The sequence below is a fragment of the Arachis stenosperma genome, chromosome 5 (genome assembly GCF_014773155.1).
Source record: "Arachis stenosperma cultivar V10309 chromosome 5, arast.V10309.gnm1.PFL2, whole genome shotgun sequence".
In the NCBI taxonomy this organism is placed as follows: domain Eukaryota; kingdom Viridiplantae; phylum Streptophyta; class Magnoliopsida; order Fabales; family Fabaceae; genus Arachis; species Arachis stenosperma.
The window spans coordinates 9,233,612-9,251,556 of NC_080381.1; the positions used below are offsets into that span (position 1 = coordinate 9,233,612).

A 17,945-nucleotide genomic window follows, 5' to 3' on the forward strand; every position below is an offset into this window, starting at 1 on the left:
ACATTGAATTGATTTAGCAGTATTAAAACAAGTACTAACAAATACTGAATTAGATATGATGATGGATCAGCAGTTGTAATCCAAAAGAAAAATATATAGATTTTGTTCACATTTATTGGTGACAAGTTGCTATAAAAAGGAGTTTGTGCTCTGCTACAATATTGTTGTTGTTGTTGGTCGGTCACAAAGATAATACTACCCTCTTTTCTTTCTCATCATCTTGTACACTCTCTTAGCTAGCTCCACTATTTTATTCCATCTATCTTTTTTCTGCATAAAAACCCTACTTCCACATCCCTTGCCCCTTCCCCTTCCCATGCTCTGCTCCTCACTTTAGCCTATTAGCTTCTTCATTCCTTCTTCCATTCCTCCCTGTTCCCTACTACTCATGGATGTGGACATATTCAAAACCTCTACTGCTAGTGACAGCATGGACATGATGGCAATGATGATGCAGCAGATGGAAAAGCTTCCTCCTCCTGAATTATCTGAACCTCCTTTTTATACCACCTACCCATCACAAACCGACTTCCATAATAACAATAATGTTGAACCAAACTTGATTAATCCCACTTTCATCTTCCAACAACAACATTCCATGGCACCACCACCTGTAATCACCACCAACAACGATGATATTATTACTTCTTCTTTTCCCTACCCTCCTCCTCCTCCTCCTTCTTGTTCCGATGGCAGCAACAAGAAGAACTCGATGGCTGCCATGAGGGAGATGATATTCCGGGTGGCGGTTATGCAACCGGTTCACATAGACCCGGAGTCTATAAAGCCACCAAAGCGGAGGAACGTGAAGATCTCAAAGGATCCTCAGAGCGTGGCGGCGAGGCACAGGAGGGAGAGGATAAGCGAGAGGATAAGGATTCTTCAGAGATTAGTCCCCGGTGGAACTAAAATGGACACAGCTTCCATGTTGGATGAGGCCATTCACTACGTCAAGTTCTTGAAGAAGCAAGTGCAGACTCTCGAACAAGCAGGAGGAGGGAGAACATGTAATAATAATAATGGCTTCACGGGATTCTCATCATCATCCATTAATGGCAGTAATTATCCTGCTATGGTTAAAGGTTGCCACCAACCTTATCCTCCCATGCTGATGGGTTCTTCTGCTTCAAAACAATTGCTCAGCTGATGATGATGATGATGAGCCTCATCAATTCTGTTGTGTTCTGTTCTGTTGTGTCAGTGTTGTAACTTGTCGTCGTCATTGCACTTGCATTGTTAGTTTCTCTCTTTTTCCAATGTAAAAGGAAGGTAGAAAAAACACTCAAGTCTTATTATTCAATAACCTAATACTATATATTCATCATCATCATCATCATCAACAATCTATCTATTCTCATCTCTGTTTTCCATTTTTCTTATTACAAGCAAATCTATCTCGCGAGGACCGAGATCATCATCATTATTACTATATATATATATATAAATGCACGCACGCTGCTTATGCTCTTGTCATGTGTTGAATAGTTAATTATTATCGGATTAGATTAACGGCTTTCAATATCTTGGGGATCACATGCTAATGCAATTATGCGGCGCTTCATTCCAATACCCATCATGCATGCGTTCATTCATTTTTCAACTGTGTTATATTCTTTTTAAAGATTTTTTTTATATTTATAAAAACATTAGTCTCTTATGCAACACACATGTACTTCTTAACTGATCTAATCATCTTCGATTATTTGGACAAAGAGAAATGTTAGACCTAACTTTTTAGCAATATTTTAAATTAATATTTTATTTTTATACTATTAAAATTTAGAATTTAGTATTTATTATTTAAAGTTGACTGAATATTAGTAAAAATGGTGAATTTGTAGTTAATATATAAAGAGAAATAAAGAGTTGTTGGATAGAGAGTAGTGAGGAGGAAGTGCATTATTATTGAAAACGCACGTTAGGGATGAAAGCCATAGCGGTGTGTGGCGGGTCTTAGCTTTGAGAAGAAAAGGGACCGGATAGGGTGAGAGGAGTAGGTTGCCTCCCCAAGCAAGGTCAAATTATTTGGCTGTTCATGTCTTAAGGATCACACCCTCATACACATGTCCATCTTCCACCGATTAGGCCAGGGAACAACACACAACCAACCGATAACTATCTTCTTTATTTATTTATTTATCAATAATATTATGTAACTAACAAAATTTCTTCATTTCTCGACAAACTTTTAAATCTTAAATATTAAATTTTAATAGAATAAAAGAAATTATTGGCTAATATTGATAAAAAGTGTTGGTTACTAATATTTTTCGATAAATTAATAGATAATATTTGTTAAAAATGTAATCATTTATATGTTCTTTTTATATTTTGACAGAATATTTAGAATTTAATTTTTATTAAATTTTATATTTAAAAATTTAGAATTCGATCTTTATTAAATTTAAAAAAATTAACATATGACAAATAAAAAAAAAGTCTATACATAAATTTAAATATAAACACAAAAAGATTTTTATTTAAAAGAATGTATCAATTTAAACTTTAAACGGATTGATATTATGACAGTGTTTACATAAAATTATTTTTATACAAAAATAATAATCAACTAAACTGTCAAATATATATTCAATAAATTTGATTAAATCGTTAATTTTTTTTCTGTTTTTCTCTTTTTTAATATATAATAACAGTTCATAAGCTGCACTTAAAATGTTACATGTGATACCGTTATATAAGAGCACTTTTATTTACATATGAAATTCTTAAATAATGCATTATATTAAAAAAATTTACTTCTCAATATTTTTTATTATTTCTTTATAACGACTAAATGGTAAAACACCCTAAATATTTACTGGGATGTAAAGAAGAATCAAGTTGGTATGAATTGGCATCGTAATTATTGAAAGTAAAATATTGATTTTTATCTAATTATAAATTAAGTATAATTAAAACGCTTGCTTACATAGATGAGTATAACACTAAATAAATTAAATAACCACAAAATATAGATATGTATGAAATGTGATAACAAATTTATAAAATGTTTAAGAAAATGACGTTATCCATTTTTTGTTAATAAATAAATAAATAAAACAAAACAAATTAAAATAGAAGAAGGTGAGAAAAACATGGAGAAGTTATAACGAGTCTAGATAATTCGGCCCATGTGAAATAGTCTACGTAGCAGGTTCTGATCCCGACACAGCCAATGAGAAGATGAGGTTTTTAATTAATTTAATTTTTTATGAGAAAAAAAATAAAAAATAAAAAATAAATCAAAGAAACAAACACAGGGCACTCCCTACAATATAATCTGCATATGCATTATCCTTAGCTTCATCATCTTGCCACCTTCTACTTAGTGCGATGTATCCTTCTCTGACACATTCCTCCTATCTTTTAATTAGTTCCTTCAATCTTCATATTTAAGAATATTAAAAGCGCCTAATCATTTAAAATAGGTTCAACTCACTAAAACGATTTAAGTATTTTGCAAATTTATCGTTTGAGTAGGAAAATTCGTGTATTTATCTAATTAACATATATAACAATTAAGCTACTCTTAAATTCCCTAACTATAATTATGGATTGTTGCATTATTGTATATATTCGTGGTCAAAAATCAAAATAGAGAAAAGGATCGGAAACGGTTAGAATTTTTCACTTTATTATACTTTTTCCTTTCATTATATTTTATATGTGCATATATACCTTTTTCCTTAATATTACAATAATTTATCTTCTTCGTTTTATCTTTGCATATATACCTTTTATATTTAATTCTCCTTGCAAGTTTGTCGGATCATCTCATTCTCCACTATATCCAGTATCCAGGAGGGCTATGAAAAAGGAAAAGGTTCACGGCAAAAATATTAGTTAATATTAGTTAATTTTTTATTATAAAAATATTTTTTAATTTAGAGTTTAAAATTTAAGATTAACGGAAGTGGCGACGAGTGGTTGGCTTGTGGTAAGAGGTGAAATTGTAGTCGTGGACAAAAAAAAAAAGAAATAAGAATAAAATAAAGGATAATTATAAAAAAAAATTGTGAGTGAGTGAGTAAACTTGTTTGGTTGATCTTTATTGGTTTCCTAGTTAGTAGAGTTGATTTTGAAAATTAAAAAAAATATATATATCTAATGAATATCCTAATGAAGACATTGGTTTAAAAAATTAAATTAAAAAAGTATAGATTTTTTCAATACATTAAAGTTCGTAGAAAATGTAAAAGAATTACAATTAACGTACGTGTATAGTATCTATGTAAACTTTTTAATTGTAGTATCTTTAAAAAAATCATTGGAATGAATTTTGCCTTGTACCATAAACCATTTTCGTCTTTAATTCTATAAATAATATTCCTTGGCTTTTTGGTGCAAGGTAACTCAATATCTTTTCGAACATTATTAAATAACATGATGATCATGCAATTAGCATTTCAAAATAATTATCATTTTTATTTTTTAGATTTATTAAAAAATTAATATAATATATTTTAGGAGCAAAACATCAAATTGGTTTTGTACGTTTGAACGTAATCGTATTTTGGTCTTTAAAATTTAAAGTATTTAAATATAAAAAAATTTTATTTAGTTTCAATGTAGTCCTACCGTGATATTAAAGTTAAATAAATAATGAAATGTCATATATGACAACAGTACAAGAATAAGATCGATAATTTGGAGAACAAATACAAATTTTAGAGGCATAAAATCAACCAAAGATGCATCAATATATTTATTTATTATTCTTCTTAGAATTTAAATAAAATATTTTCTATTAAACTACAGAGAATGATAAATAAATGTATTGGTGTATTTACGGTTGATTTTGTGCCTCTTAAACTTGTATTTGTTCTCCAAATTATCGATTTTGTTAATTATTACACTGCTGTTATATGAGATATTTTGTTAATTATTTAATTTTGATCTCACGGTAGAATTATATTAAAATTAAATAAAACTTTTTTATATTCAAATATGACACTTTAAACTTTAAGAATCGAAACAGAATTACACCAAAAAGTAGGGAATCATACCAATTTAGTACTTTATCCATGCCATATTTAGACAACTCGAAGAGTATTATTGTACTTTGAATACGTCTAAAAACCTTATCTGAAAATAGTGTATTCATCAAGGAATTAGTCTTATGGTTTTATCAAAATGATTTTATGGAAAGAGTTGATGGTATTAATAATTGAAATTGGATATATATATGAATTGTTTCACCACTACTACTAATATATATGGAAATGAACGTTGAGCCTCATATATATTAGTTTTTGTCCAAACCCAACTTTAATTTGTAGCGGGGATTGAAGCTGAACTGAATAACGGATATGGAATGTGGTCGGTTGTTAATTAATTAGGGTCTGGAGAACACACAGAAACATAGATAGATAGTTGGAAGTGTTGTATTGTGCATTCGAGGTGTCTGACTACAATCCACACCAAACAGACCTTGGGTGTGTTTGATTCCATGTATTTCATATAAATACACCAACAAGTTTAAACTATATATATATTATTGGGATTTGGGAGAACCTACTCCTTTTAAATAGAATGGAAGCCTAGCTAACTAGCTTGCATGCCATGGGGACCATTATGATTTATTTCAATTCCAACCGTATCATGATTTCAGACTCATACACATCAAAAGGGAAGAAACACTCAGCAAACTTCCTGCTTGCTAGTTGCTACCTACATACCTAGCTCTTCAGATTTATTTGCCTTAATTTTAATTTTACAAGTGACAAATTTAATGACTATTATCAATTCTTTACCTATAAAAAAATACTTTTTATATTTTAACAAAGTAATATACTCACATAATTAATTTTATGATTTTTTTTATGTCTATAAACTATTCATTGATATTCTATATTTATATCATTTTTATATTTCTTAATAAAAAAATTATAACAATTGATTCGACAGTTTATAGTAATTAAATGTCTTGGATATTTTATTTGGTTTTATTTAAAAAATTTGCGTTCAACTCTACTATTTTTTCCTTAAATTTTCCAATAACAGAATATTTAAAAAAAATTAACTCTTAAAATAGTTTTTCTTTTGGTTATTTAGTGCAACTATGCAACTCAAAAAGATATATACAATATAAAAAATAAGAGTTATTAAAATTTATTATTTTTGTCCCTCATTTTAACTATCAATCTAATTTATTTAATCTTATAATCTAACAACATAAATTTAGTTAACACTTTTAAATATTAATAACTAACTGATAGTTAAAAACAATAAATTTTGTCCTCTAATATTTCTAATAAAATATTTGTACTTTTCTTTTAATTCCATAATGCTTTTAATTAAAACACTGATAAAATCACCGTATATATTGTCAATATCTTTAAAACTTTATTCTATATAAACATCTACTCCGTATTATTATTGGATTTTGGTACAATAACTCCCCATTTCAAAACTCTTGTTTTTGTTTTGTTTTTTGTTTTCATCCACGTATATATTAATATTACACACATACACCACCATATATGCATGAGGAATAAGTACACCAAGACTGTGTGGTGAAATATCTATTCTAAAAGTTTAAGAAAATTAAATATCAAATTCTACATCTTTTGGTTATTAAAATTATAATATTATATCGTAAAATAAATCTCTTAAAATTTGAGAGTATTAAACATAAATCTATAAATAATTTTACATCATCTAATAGACTAATAATTTTATTACACCTACTTCCTAATTAATTCTTGTTTCTATCTTGTGGCAATCCAACAATAGTTACGGCTTCATTAGAAAATAAATGGGTAGGGTTTGGAAGTAGGTTGCCTCCCGCGACAAGGTCGAATGATTAAGGTGCTGGTTTTTGAAGGGTCATGCCACATATAGTAAATACCCCAATTTAATTATTTCATTATCCTTCCTTCTTTTCATTAAATTAATTAAATGAGGAAAAAATAAAAATAAAAATAAAAAGAGAAGGAAAGAAAGAAAGATGATATATAGATATGGACAAGACACGTCCAATGAAATCCGTCCATGTGAGATATTCCACTAAGGTCCCAACACACCCTATGAAATGATGAGATGAGATGAGATGAGATTTTTAATATTATTTATTTAGAGAATAAAGACGACTAAAGTGCAAAAGAGAGGCAGTATGCTATATTATATGCATGCATGCATTGTATGTATCCTCTCTCTGACAAATTCTTCCTCCCTATACCAATTCATGTAAGCTATCTTTATGCCCAACCACCCAACATTTTACTTTCCTACCCCAACCATGATACAAAACCCTTCTTGTTCTTTCTGCCTCTAAAATCCTTCTTAAACCTCTCATAATCAATCATATATGTTATGGCCATTTGTTTTAGTACCTTCTCTAAACTAATTTATGTACAGAAACTTATTTTATTTTATTTCTAATGTTTAAATAAACATTGTGGGTCATCTGATGAGTTACTATCTTTGTATTTATTATTTGTAAAGAAATAATAATTTATCTATTTAAAATTTACGTATATGTTATTATATATCTCACAATAATGTCACTATATGTATATGTTTTGGATCTTTGTGATCTTACTATATTTCTAGTATTATAATAACTTTGTTCTCCATACCATGAATTTAAATACAATAACTTCCAAAATTTAATTAGTGAAATCATGAGTGTGTTTAGTTTTGATTATTAAAAACACTTTTACAATTTGTTTTTTTTTCTAAAAAAATATTTTTATAATAAAAAATTTAAATTTTTGATATATTTAGTGTATTGAAAATATAAAAGGAAAATTTCAATAAGTTTTAGAAAAATAATTTATTTTATAGTGTTTTTGAAATATATTTTTAAATAAGTGTTAGCAAAACTTCTATAAAGAATAAAGAAAAATAGAACAACTATTGAAGACTGATTTGCTCCCTTTTTTTTGGTGTGACAATGGGCCATGAAGTCCAAGAAAGAAAATTAAAACACGAAAAAAAAGCCCTAATTATGTCTATAGTTACTGTCCCAAAAAAAAAAGAACTATGCCTATGGTTTCTTTCGATTGTATCGAGGTTCTCGAATTGAATTACATTTTTTTAAATAAAAAAGTGAAGGAAAGTAGTGTTTTCTATAGTGTTTTCGAAATATATTTTTAAAATAAGTGTTGTTAGCAAAACTTCTATAAAAAATAAAGAAAAATAGAACAATTACTGAATTCGCTCCTTTTTTTTGTGTGAGAAGGGGCTGTGAGGCCCAAGAAAGAAAAAAACTCATCCCTAACTATGTCTGTGGCTATTGTTCAAAAACAAAAATTGTGTCTATGGCTTCTTTCGGCGGGTGGTTTTAGAAGTAAAAGTTTCGACTGTCATCGGCGCCCAATCTAGCCGACTAGTTTGGCTATCCTGTCTTAAATTCTTAAATTTTTTCTCACCCTCTTTTTGGAATCTAAAATCTTTTTGGACACAGAATACTACGAGGCTTTCATCCTATTCAGCTGGAGGTAAATAATGGTATCAAGATTCCGAGCCGAGTTTCCTTTTTTGAAATAAAAAAATTAAGAAAAGTAGTATCCGAAATTGCCCAACAGCTACAAGCAAGAAAATCCAGATTTTACATGAAAACGAAAAAATAAATTATGTAAGTAATATAAAATTTTAACAAGATTTAAATAGTAAAATTATCGTACTTAGTACAAATTTCGTAAAATTAACTAACTCATTTAAAATCATAATATCGAAAGATTTTAAAAGTTAAATTGAAATTCTAACTACTATGGTTACAGATTTTACTTTTCACAGACATAATGGGTTAGTGCAAGTTTATCCAAAAGACAAAAAATGCATTTTTAATTGTTGCTGTTATATTTTTTTTTTCTCTAAGTCCAAATGTTTGTGACGCTGGGATGTCGCTTGGACTCACCAATTTTGGCAAGATTAACAATTTCACTACGGTGACATAGTTTAGATTCATCAATCTTGACGAGGTTAGTAACTTCACTATGGTAAAAATAGGCATAAATCTATTTTGGTTGGTCAAGCCAAAGATGCACCTCTTACTCTCAAAGAGCCTAGAGAAAAATAAACACACAGCTTATTTTTCTCTAGCCTCTTTGAGAGTAAGAAGTGCATCATTGGCTTGGCCAACCAAAGTGGGTTCTTTGCTACTTTCACCATAGTGGAGTTGTTAACTTCGTTAAGATTATTGACCCACTAAGATTAGTGACCCAAACGAGATCCCGGTGTCAGTTTGGCTACTACTTTATAGTTTTGGGCATGTTAGATCCTTTCAGTGCCAAAAAGAAAAAAAAAACGTGTTAAACTCCATATCTATTAAAAGTTAGGGTTCTTTTACCCAAAAAAAAGTTACGGTCCGTTTGGTTGGTGTTCTTCATGTCTATCAGAGATATGGACATGGTAACACATGTATATTATTTGTTTAATGAGACACAAAATTATTATAGACACGGTGACACACACATGGATATAAAATACATATTTTTTGTGTCTCTCTTTTAACCTCTGACACAGATTTGAGACACAGACACATTTTTTTATTTCTACTTTTATCCCTGTTATCTTTTTTTATTTTTATTTATACCCTTCACCTTTTAACCCTAATTCACTTCTTTTTTTTTTTCTTTTTTCTCACCTTCTTTCTCCAAGCCTCCCACCCCAACCACCGCCTCACCTTCTCTGTCCCTCTCCACTGCCTTTATTTCTTTGTCCTTTTTTGCCGTCTCTTCTCCTTCTCCTCTTCTTTCTTCTCTTCCTCTCTACTGCCTCAAATCTTCTTTCCCTCCCTGACTCTCTCATGTTTGAGCCTCCTTCTGCTTAGATTCGTCGCCGCCTTTACTTTACATCTGTCTTTACCAAATTTACTGTCTCCGCTTCTGTTGTGCCTCCTTCTCCCTCTCTCAATTTGCCTCATAGATCTACTTTGATTTCTCCGACTCTTCCATTTTTGCCTCCACTTCTCTTCCACAATTTCTCTGCCTCTCTTCCTCGTTGTCAGATCCATTTAATTCTCTATTTTTTTAATTCATATATTATTTATTTATTTTTTATTTAAATGTTGATTGAAAATTGTGTTTATATATTAAATTAGATTGAATCTGAATTTTTAATTAATTATGTGTTTGTTATTACTAATAGTTATAATTTGTATTGAAATGGTGGTAAAAAAATAGTTATGATGGTTTTAATATGATAATTTGAACTGAAATAATGGTAAAGAGGTGGTATTGATGATTTATGGCAGGAATAACATGGTCATTTTGTTAAAATGGTAAATTACAAATAATGTTATGTCCTTAAATACTAAACAAATTATAAAATTTCATGTCTCATTGTGTCTATATTATTTTGTGTATTTTTATCTGAGTCTTATTTATCTCTACCCACCAACTAAATAAAACTTTAGAGTTTTTGAACAACACATTATTATTAAAGTGACCTATATGTTATGCTACAAAATTTTTAATCTCTCACTCTGAACTCCCCCCTTCCCCCCACCTCTCCTCCCCAAAAAAATTTTTAACCCAATTTTTTTAATTCAGTCTAAATGTATGCGAGACTTCACGTGTTATATTTAATATCTCAACATATGATTCTTAAATTATAAATTAAATTTGCTTCCAAGATTTTTGGATTATTCTTTGTTAATTGATTTTTCTTATTCCTTAATAAAATGAAATTGAATTATTTTAATGGCTAAGTAGTTCCTAACTTTCTGATCACTTATAATTAGGACTCCACGTGGATCGAATTGGATACAATATTTGTATTTTTTAAGTCAAATTCAATCCGATTTGATCTGCATACTTGTAGGTCGGATTGGATCGACTATCAAATATCTCCGCATAATTCAAAAAAAAGTTTTAAGATCCTATTTGGCTGTTTTACAAAAAAATTCCAAAAATTTTATTTTTTATCTGTTTAAACTAATTTATTTTTAAAATATTATCAATAAAAAATATTTGAATAACAAAAGAAAACTACAAGATCTAAATTTAATTATTCTAAGTTAAAAAACAACATAAATAATTAAAAACAAAATATTATAAAATTTATAAAATAACAAACAAAAATTTATATCATTAAAATTTATTTTCTTAAATTATGCTATTTATATGAGACGTGCATATATGTGAATCTATAAATAACACTGTTAACTTTATAATCCGATCCTATTATATATTGTGGATCAGATCTAATCCAAAAATCAGATAATATTCGTAAAATTTAAATCGAATACATACGGAATATTAACCCATCTATGTATAGCTGATAATAGTAGACAGCAGTGCTGATATTTTAGGGCAATAATGTCGAATGCTGAAAACTACAAAATTGAGTGGTTATAGTAGGGCTAATATTCAATTACCACTTGATCAGTTGATTGGGACATTTTTGCAATGAGAAGACACTGGGCCACTCTGTTTGACGGATCGGGCACATATATAATGTTGATCGTGCTTTTATTACATGTTGAATTTGAATAACATGATTGATCATCATTGTTGCTCTTTATCATGAAACTACTCTTCAAGCAACATAAGCAAATTTAAAACGATAAATAAATAATTATATTTTTAATATATTCTTTAATTAATTTTTTTAATTTGTTTAAACTTTTGCGTAATTTTTTTTCCTTTGTCTTGTATTTTTTTTTCTGGTATAACAAATATTAAATTTTAAATTTTTTTATTATAAAAATATTAATATTATGTCATAAAATTATTTTTTTAATTTAAATTAATAAAAAATATATAAATAATTATATCTTTTAACACTCTTCAACAATAATCATATGAAAGTTGGTGGATGTGTGGATGGTAATCTTAATTTTTATCAATGGCTATTTAATTTGGCGTGTCCTACGGGATCCACCATCACAATTCTTTGGCAATGCCGTATCTTCATTCCAACCAAAAGTATCCCATTATTTATTAAAAAATATATGTTTAGATAATCTTTAGACCGATGCTTTATTTTTTATATTCTTAGAATTTAAAATTTAATTTTTAGTATTTAAAATTAGCCAAATTTTAATAAAAAAATAAATTTTATTAATCATATAACATTATTAATTTTCTATTCTTAACATATATTATACACAAGTCACTAATTAGTTTTTCTTTTCTTTTCTTTTCTTTTAACATGTAAGGTAACATAATGGGCAATTTACGTAAATAAATAAAGTGGGAGAGTTATTTACGTAAATGTGCAAATCTGTATGTTGTTACAATTTTGTGCAAAATGGATTTATATGTAAACCGTAGCAACCCACCACGGTTTCTAAACATGCATAAACCGTGGGAGGTCACCACGGATTAGGAGCAAATTTTTGTCGGAGGAAACCGTGGTAGGTCACCACGGTTTATGAAGGAAATTTGGCAAGCATAAACCGTGGGGAGTCACCACGGTTTATGAAGAAACTTGTTTGCACATAAAACCTTGTGGATCACCACGGTTTATGTGTGGTAAATAATGGCCAGAAAACCTTGTTAATTTTATGTCCAAGAGACACAACTTATTTTTTATTTTTTTATTATTCTTGTTAAATTTTTTATAATTATATTTTTTATTATTATATTTTTCATCTCAAATTTTTTTAATGAAAAAAATGAGAATAAATTAGATTTTCATAATTTGTTCTAGTTTATCACCAAGCAGAATTACAAGAACACAAAATTTTGTGTCTCTATCCATCAGTGTCTTGTCCTGTCCTATTTTCAGTGTCTTATCCTATTTTGTTGTTGAAAACAAAGGCAGCCTAATAAATACACACTATATAGTACATTTTATAAAGAAAAAAAATCATCTATTTCTATTGAATATTTATAATAAAATTTTTTCGTTCTCTTTATGTATTATTGACTAATATATACTATAAAATTTTTATATGTATTATCAATTAGTTTTTCATTATGTTTATCCCTATTTTTCATTTTACACTATATTTAAATATTTATTATACTATAAAAAATATTAATGAACATAATAAAATAATTACTTATTAATATTTTTTAGAGTACTCATTAATATTCTTAAAATATAATAAATATTTTTTATTTTAAATTTAACAAATACTAATGTATCAATATACACTTATATGTGAATTTATTAAATCTATATAAAAGATTTAATCAATAAGCATGTTAATGAATATTAATATACCAATATTAACAAGTAATTATTTTATTGTACTCATTAATATGTTATAGTGTAATAAATCTTTATTTTATAAATGAAAAAATAAAGATGTATATAATGAGAGAGGTCACCTTAAGCTTAAACGAACTTTTGAGTAGTTTTTATAAGTTCGCCTAAGATTTTGAAAACTTCATAAAAACTCAAAATAAAAAATAAAAACACAGATTCCAAACATTAATGTTAGTGTAATTTATTTTTAAAAATATTTTTTTATTTTATAATAGAAAAAAATCCAAAAATTTCATGGTGTTTATTATTAGAGTCTAATTTTTTTCTAATTTATTTTACATCACAAATTTTAAATATTTTAAATTTATTAAACTTCATCATCTTAAATTAAATATTAATTTTTTATTTTTTAGTAAATAGACATCAATTTTTTAAGCACTATAAAAATCATTTTCTTAGTATTATCTGATTTTTTTATTGTACTCTTTTTATTATAAAAATAATGATTTTTATAATAAACAGCTTTGTGTCTCTTGGACATAAAATTAACAAGATTTTCTGGCCATTATTTACCACATATAAACCGTGGTGACCCACAAGGTTTTATGTGCAAACAAGTTTCTTCATAAACCGTGGTGACTCCCCACGGTTTATGTTTGCCAAATTTCCTTCATAAACCGTGGTGACCTACCACGTTTCCTCCTACAAAAATTTGCTCCTAATCCGTGGTGACCTCCCACGGTTTATGCATGTTTAGAAACCGTGGTGAGTTGCCACAGTTTACATATAAATCCATTTTGCACAAAATCGTAACAACAAACAGCTTTGCACATTTACGTAAATAACTCTCCCACTTTATTTATTTACGTAAATTGCCCTAACATAATTGTCCAGTTTTCAGTTTATCAAAAGTGTTTTTGCTTTTTGTGAATAAAGAATGAACAATCACGTTTTTTAATAAACCGTGTTCGGTCCTTATTAACCCTTGTACAAAAAATTAAATGGGTCTAATTTATCCTAAAAACTAACTTAAAAAAATTAAAAATATTATTTTGTAAATTAAAATCAGCCATTAAAATTAGTTATTAATATATTTATGTATAAATATATGTATAATTTAATTTATTTTTAATATATATTTATATTTTAGCATATATTTTATACTGATAGTTTATTTTAATAGCTAATTTTGATAGCTAATTTTGATATATACGTTGTATAACTTTTAAAAAATAAAGGTTGTTTCATATTTATAATGACTATCATATTTTTAATTTTAAAAAATGTGAAATTTAATTAATACCTGTAAGCTATCACGTACGATATGTCAATTACTCGTCAATGTTTCACCTTTCACCAAATCACTTCTGAATTTCGAGTAATAGTTTGGACCTTCCTATAAATGAATATCAACTCAAAACAGTAGTATATCGCCACAAACCCCAAAAGTTTGTTGGATTTTGAAAATAACGCACGTGAATTTTGTGAAAGATAATTAACATAGGGTGTAAATAATGCTTTTGATTGAAGTAGTGACTAGTGAGCCTCATTTATCCCACACAAAAAAAAAAAAACAAAAAAAAATTTATTTATACACCAAACAATCTTTACAATTCTATAAAAATAGGATTGTTACTAATTAATCGTATATGATAAAATGTATAATAAAAATATTATATTTCGCTTAATAATTAATTATTTTAAAAATCATTCAAATAATATTTAAATTAAATATTTAATTACATAGAAAATTAAATTTTTATATGAAAAAAGAGATGCTTTATACATGAACCCTAATTAAATTGGTGTCCATAAAATCTTATCCCATATTGTTTTTTTTTTAAAAAAGAAGAATCAGCGAAGAAGAGACTAGGGAGAGAGAAATTGAAATAATGAGTGAACCAAACCAACTAGACATCACATCAAATAATTCCTCTTTAATAACACTAACTTACAGAAAATGGTTACCTATCCACACTTTTTTATTTTTTATATTGGGAAGAAGATGGAGTATCACAGGATTATGAGAGTACATGGTACTTTACGCAAGTGTGATGGTTTAAAAATCGGTGAGTCCGATTTCGTGACTTGTAAAATTTTTTAGCATCCATCAAAGAAATCGCTGGGTCCGATTTCTTTGAACCCAAAAAAATTTGAACGTAAAGCATGAAATCGGTGGGTCCGATTTCCATGCGCCGCCTTTCATGAACCACAAATCGGACAGTCCGATTTGTGTCCCCTTTCAACTGTAATAAATCGGACCGTCCGATTTCTTCCCTTCACCTGAACGCCGTCACAACAGTGTAAAACTCCCCCAAGTTCCATAACCCAACATTACACCAAACTTAATCTCATATTGAAAAAATTAGCCACCTATCCAATGTAAAGATAATAGAATATTTATTAAATAATTTAATATATTTAACTAAAATTAATTATTAAAATTAACTACGCTATATTTATGTATAAATATATATATAATTTTATTTGTTTTTAAATTTTAATATATATTTTATATTTTAATAAAAAATATTAAAAAGTTATTAAGATTTATTATTTTTTAATATCAATTAGCCATCAATATTTAAAATGATAGGATATGATAAAGTTAATGTTAAAACTGGATCAATCATTAAATCGGTTAAATAACTTGTTCGATGATTTAATGGTTTAATTGGGATCGAATCGTAATTGAATCGGTTTAATTAAATATAAAAAAATATTATTAAAAATTAATATAAAATTTTAAATATTTAAATTTAATAATTTTTAAATTAATAAAATTTAAAATTTTACATAATAATTTATCTATGATTATCAATAAAAATTCACTTCAAACATTAAAATTTTTTACTAAAAAAAAAATCAAAACACACATGATTAACAAACACATTATGTTCCAACGCTATTTATACAAATTTCTAATTATTGAATTCAAACTTACACAAATTACATATAGTCAATAACTAAATATTGATTATTGAACACAAATTACACAAAATTTCTATTCACATCAACAACAACCCAATGATACATATAACTTCAGAATACAAAATTTATAATTATACATAAAACTCAAACTCATATATTAGAATTAACAATTACCATGTCAATCAACAAAATTATTTTAGAAAAATTAACTTTAAAAAATTATAAAAAATCAGAGAAATCAACCAAAATAATTAACTTAAAAGCATATATTAATCATAAATAATTTTAGAAAAAGTTTAGGACTGAAGAAGTAATGTAGAAGTGCTCACTAGAGAAGAAAAGACAGTCAAGCAACAGAAACATCTGCGAGGAGGTGACGATCGAGCAATTAAACGGAAGTAACGGTGAGGAGGACCAGCAAACAGAGACATTCGCATTTCGTGTGAGATAGAGTGAGATTAGAAAAAGAGAGACAAAGCGAGCTTGAAAAGAGAGAAGCCGAGCAGATGTTCACGATGACGACGAGAATAAGGCCAAGAGACCTTCACGACGACGACAACGTACCCTATATAACACAATGCTGATGGTTGATGGCACACTCTAGCCGAGAAGAGGAGTTCGGCAGTAACAATGGAGAAGGTGGCTGTGAGGATTGTTGGTGAGTGTGGGGTGACTGCTAGGGTTGCGCTATTTAGGGTTTGGTTCAATTTGTTTATGAGGAAATAAAGGAGTAAGGGGGTGTTGCGTCGTTTTGTTTTTTTTTTCAAAATGATTATGCTTTATGTTGAATAGTGAATCGAACCTTTAAAAATAAGTTCGGTTTATCTGGTTAACTGTCGTTTTAGTCAATTTTTTATTGATTTTTTACAGGACAAATTTTGAAGACTATCAGACTAACTAAAAGATCGATTCTCGGTTAATTCAGTCAAAATCGGTCGTTCGGTCCGATTTTTAGAACTTTGGATAAAGTATGTTGTTTGATTATTAGATTAAAAGAATTAGACTAAAAAAATTGAGTTAATTGGTAAGTAATAACTAAAAATAATAAATTTTGATGGCTTCTGATACTTTTTTTAAATAAATATCTAATATTAATTTTAGTGGCTAATTTTAATAAAAAATATTATTTGTATATTAAAATTAGTCACCAAAAATAACCGTGATATATTTATATATAGATACATGTATTATTTAATTTATTTTAAATATACATTTTGTATTCTACGTATTTTATATTAGTGGCTAGTTTTAGTGGCTGATACTTTAAATTTTAAGAAAAAGTCTAGAGACAGGGACAAATCCAAAAATTTAGTAGAGAAGAGACTGAAAATTAAATTATTATACAGTCAAATATAATATTATATATTTATTAATATTTATAATCATAATTAATATTTTTTAATTAAAAAATACTAATAAGTATTTTTTATAAAAAAATTTATCTTAGTTCTTATATATTTTTTTATTTTGAATTCGATAAAATATAAAAATTATTTATTTTTTATTAGCATGTATTGTTGAATATTATTGTGAGAGTAAATTATATTTTTATGTTTTATATTATAAAAAAATATACTATAAAATAATATAAATAAATTATTCTAATAATTTTATTATATGTATTTAAAATATATTCATGAATAAAATATATAAAATATAATTAAAATATATAAAATATAATTGTTTTAATGAATTTATTTAATATGTATGTTATTTATATAATATCATGAGAAAAATAAATAAATTTTAAAATAATTTACTTTTATTATGTATTATAATATATAAAGATTTTTTTAGTTATTATAAATATTAGAGTATTTTTATATGATAATATGTGAAAAATTAAGAGAAAAAATATTTTAAAAGAAAAAAAAGGTTTAAATGTTTAAAGTTTTGAAAATTTATTT

At 27.1% G+C, this 17,945-nt stretch overlaps 1 protein-coding gene across 1 annotated transcript; it reads left to right on the forward strand.

Moving 5' to 3' along the window:
• Nucleotides 1-388: 388 nt before the first annotated feature.
• LOC130980374 (transcription factor HEC2) lies at nt 389-1,314 on the forward strand. Its single transcript, XM_057904064.1, has one exon. It carries the CDS (start codon nt 389-391, stop codon nt 1,145-1,147), a length of 759 nt encoding a protein of 252 aa, XP_057760047.1. The 3' UTR covers nt 1,148-1,314.
• Nucleotides 1,315-17,945: the final 16,631 nt, after the last annotated feature.

Coding starts and splice junctions, on each gene's coding strand:
- LOC130980374 (XM_057904064.1), top strand. CDS start 389: ATGGATGTGGACATATTCAAAACCTCTACTGCTAGTGACAGCATGGAC.